The sequence below is a fragment of the Anguilla anguilla genome, chromosome 3 (genome assembly GCF_013347855.1).
Source record: "Anguilla anguilla isolate fAngAng1 chromosome 3, fAngAng1.pri, whole genome shotgun sequence".
In the NCBI taxonomy this organism is placed as follows: Eukaryota; Metazoa; Chordata; class Actinopteri; order Anguilliformes; family Anguillidae; genus Anguilla; species Anguilla anguilla.
The window spans coordinates 32,286,407-32,290,160 of NC_049203.1; the positions used below are offsets into that span (position 1 = coordinate 32,286,407).

The window sequence follows — 3,754 nt, forward strand, 5'->3', positions numbered from 1 at the left end:
GCCGCGACAGCTCGGACACCCTACAGCGCCCCCTAGGGGACCCACGGAAAGACGCAGGTGCTATACCTGTGGAAGGGAAGGTCACCTTGCCCGGGCTTGCCCCGACCGGGATGAGCCCATGCCCACCGCAGATACGTCAGAGCACCCGGTGTTCCCATGCCGGTACATCACCACCTGCTGGGCACATGAGGGAGCCAGGGCCCCAACATTTCCGGTAAAAATCGGCGGACGGGATACCGAGGCCTTACTTGACTCAGGAAGCATGGTGACCCTCATCCGACCGGAGTTTGCGGGGGGCTCCCGAGGTAAGGCAATCGCCGTGGCCTGCATTCACGGGGACACCAAGCAATATTTCACGGCTGACATTGTGCTGACCACCCCCCGAGGCTCGGTGGCCGTCCGGGCAGGAGTCGTAGAGAACCTGCCCGTTCCTGTACTGGTGGGCCGGGATTGTGCCGTGTTTGACAGGTACTGGAAGGAGTCCCCGGCGAACCTCGAACCAGAGGGCAGGCGCAGACCCCAGAAGAGGCGGCCCCAGCACACCGCCGGGGGTGCTCAACCGGCCTGGGCGGGCCTCTCTGGGGAAGACCAGGCCGAACCGACGGATGCTGTGGTAGAGGGGAGGCAGCCAACCGCCAGTACTAAGGAGACCACCGCCACCGCATCAGAGGCCGTAGCCGAGAACCCCGTCGGCCTGGAGGAGGTGGGCTCAGAAGAGACTTTTACCGAGTTCGCCCCACAGCCGGGGAGCCAGACCGGGGAACAGGGCCGCTTTGGAACAGCGCAGCTGCAGGATCCCAACTTGACGCAGGCCTGGAGGGATGTCCAGGAGATTGATGGGATGCCACGACCAGGGGTGAGTGAAACAACCCCCCCCTATTTTTTGATTGAGCAGGGGTTATTATATAGGGTGTCCCGGGTCAAGGAAGAGAGAGTCCACCAGCTGTTAGTCCCCAAGACGTACATTTCAAAGGTCCTGTACCTCGCCCACACCCACCTCCTGGGGGCCCACTTGGGAGCTGAGAAAACGTATGAGCGCATCATCGAACGGTTCTACTGGCCTGGGGTGAAGAGGGCCGTCGAGGAATACTGTCGCCACTGCGCTGACTGCCAGCTCCATAGCCCCAAGGTAAAGTATAAAAACCCCCTGATCCCTCTGCCCATCATAGAGGTCCCCTTCCACCGCATCGCCATGGACATCGTGGGCCCCCTTCCAAGGTCCAGCCGAGGGCACAAATACATCCTGGTCATCCTGGACTACGCTACCCGGTTCCCGGAAGCCATCCCGTTGCGGACTGCCACGGGGAAAGCGGTAGCTCGGGAACTGTTCCTGCTGTTCAGCCGGGTGGGTATTGCGGCGGAGATACTCACGGACCAGGGGTCCTGCTTTATGTCCACCGTGTTAAAGGCGATGTGCGGCCTGCTGAAGGTGAAGCAGGTGAGGACGTCCGTCTATCACCCACAGACCGACGGGCTGGTTGAGCGGTTTAACCACACCTTGAAACAAATGATGAGGAAAATGATTGAAACAGATGGTAAAGACTGGGACCAGCTGTTACCCTACCTCATGTTTGCCATTCGGGAAGTACCTCAGGCGTCTACCGGGTTTTCACCCTTCGAGCTGCTGTATGGGCGGCGACCCCGAGGGCTGTTGGACCTGGCTAAGGAAACATGGGAGCGCCAACCTTCGCGACATGGCACGGTCATCGAGCACGTGGAGCAGATGCACCTACGGATGTCCCGGATCTGGCCCATGGTCCGGGAGAACATGCAGCAGGCACAGCAAGCCCAGGCCCGGGTCTACAATCGCGGAGCACAGGTGAGAGAATTTCAGCCGGGTGATAAAGTGATGGTCTTGGTCCCAACCCATGAGTGTAAATTTCTGGCTAAATGGCACGGGCCCTACGAGGTGGTTGCAAAAACCGGGCCTGTCAACTACAAAGTGAGCCAACCGGGACGCCGCCGCCACACCCAGATCTACCACATAAATTTGTTAAAACGTTGGTATGAAGCTGAACCCCCACAGGCACAGGCCCTCTCTGCTCACGTCTCCCCACAGGACCCCCCCGAGGTGACGCTGGGGAAGCAGCTGACGGGCCACCAGATCCAAGATCTACGAGAACTCCTGGACCGAAATCGGGATGTGTTCTCAAAGCTCCCAGGCCGGACCTCCATCATCGCCCACCACATCGCCACAGAACCCGGGAAGAAGGTTAGGCTGAGGCCGTACCGGATCCCCGAGGCCCAGCGGGATACCATCCGGGAAGAGGTCAGGCGGATGTTGGAGATGGGGGTCATCGAAGAGTCCCACAGTTCTTGGAGCAGCCCCATAGTCATTGTACCCAAACCCGACGGTAGCCTGAGGTTTTGTAATGACTTCAGGAAGCTAAACGAAATCTCACGGTTTGATGCTTACCCCATGCCCAGGGTGGATGAGCTGATCGAGAGGCTGGGACCGGCTCGGTTCCTCAGCACGTTGGACCTCACCCGCGGGTACTGGCAGGTCCCCCTTACCCCCCAGGCTAAGGAGAAGACTGCCTTCGTGACGCCGGATGGCCTCTTCCAGTACCGGGTCCTACCGTTTGGGGTCCACGGAGCCCCGGCTACCTTCCAGCGGCTCATGGATCAGGTCCTCCGGCCTCATCAGAAGTATGCGGCGGCGTACCTGGACGACATCGTGGTCCACAGTGCGGATTGGGAAACCCACTTGGGCAGGCTAGAGGCGGTGCTGGGGGCCCTCCGGGAGGCAGGCCTGACGGCCAACGCAACCAAGTGCCGTTTGGGTTTGGAGGAGGCGGATTACCTAGGCTATACCGTTGGAAGAGGGTGCGTGAAACCCCAACCCACCAAGGTGGAAGCCATCGCAACGTGGCCCAAGCCCCAGACGCAGAAGCAGGTGAGAACCTTCCTGGGCCTAGTGGGGTATTACCGTCAGTTTATTCCCAATTTTGCCGCCATAGCAGCCCCCCTGCATGACCTGACCTCCAAGAGTCGAAGCAACCGAGTCAGCTGGACGGAAGAAGCTGACGCCGCCTTCGAAACCCTGAGACAAGCCCTCTGCAGCGAACCGGTTCTGGTGACTCCGGCCTTCGATCAGACATTCGTGCTCCAAACGGACGCTTCCCTGGTGGGGATAGGAGCCGTGCTCTCACAGATCCGGGAGGGGGCCGAGCATCCGGTAACGTACATCAGCCGTAAACTCTTAACTCATGAGCGTAACTATGCCACAGTAGAGAAAGAGTGTTTAGCCGTCAAATGGGCGATGGACAAGCTGCGATACTATTTACTGGGTAGGGAGTTTGTACTAGTCACTGATCATGCCCCACTCAAATGGATGTCGGTGAATAAAGATAGTAATGCCCGGGTTACTAGGTGGTTTCTGGGGCTACAGTCTTTTCGCTTCAGGGTGGAACATCGAGCTGGGAAGCTCCACGGGAATGCTGACGCCCTGTCCAGACGGGAGGAATGTCTATGGTCAGGCGCTCCAGGTAACGACATGGAGCTGAGGGAAGGGGTATGTGGCGCCCCGATCCCTGATCGGTGCTCCCCACGTGACCACCAAGACGGCCGAACCCATCGACACCGGCGGCTGCTGGGGAAAGTCGTGAGTGGGCGGTACTTACCAAACCACAGCCTGGAGACGTTCAGGACCCTGGACAGCACCAGACAGAACACCTAAGGTGACACCAGGCAGCACCATGGACAGGGCTGCAGCAGAGGGAAGGTAAGGGGAATTTTCCACTCTGCTGCACAC

General features: G+C 59.5%; 1 protein-coding gene across 2 annotated transcripts; it reads left to right on the forward strand.

Annotated features, from left to right (window-relative positions):
* LOC118223565 lies at positions 1-3,754 on the forward strand. Of its 2 annotated transcripts, none has more exons than XM_035410266.1 (2): positions 1-1,819; positions 2,027-3,754. In XM_035410266.1, the coding sequence occupies exons 1-2, from the start codon at positions 119-121 to the stop codon at positions 3,677-3,679; spliced, it is 3,354 nt and encodes a 1,117-aa protein (XP_035266157.1). In that variant the 5' UTR covers positions 1-118; the 3' UTR covers positions 3,680-3,754. The 2 variants fall into 2 exon arrangements, with proteins under 2 accessions (XP_035266157.1, XP_035266158.1); XM_035410267.1 differs by having other exon boundaries at positions 2,060-3,754.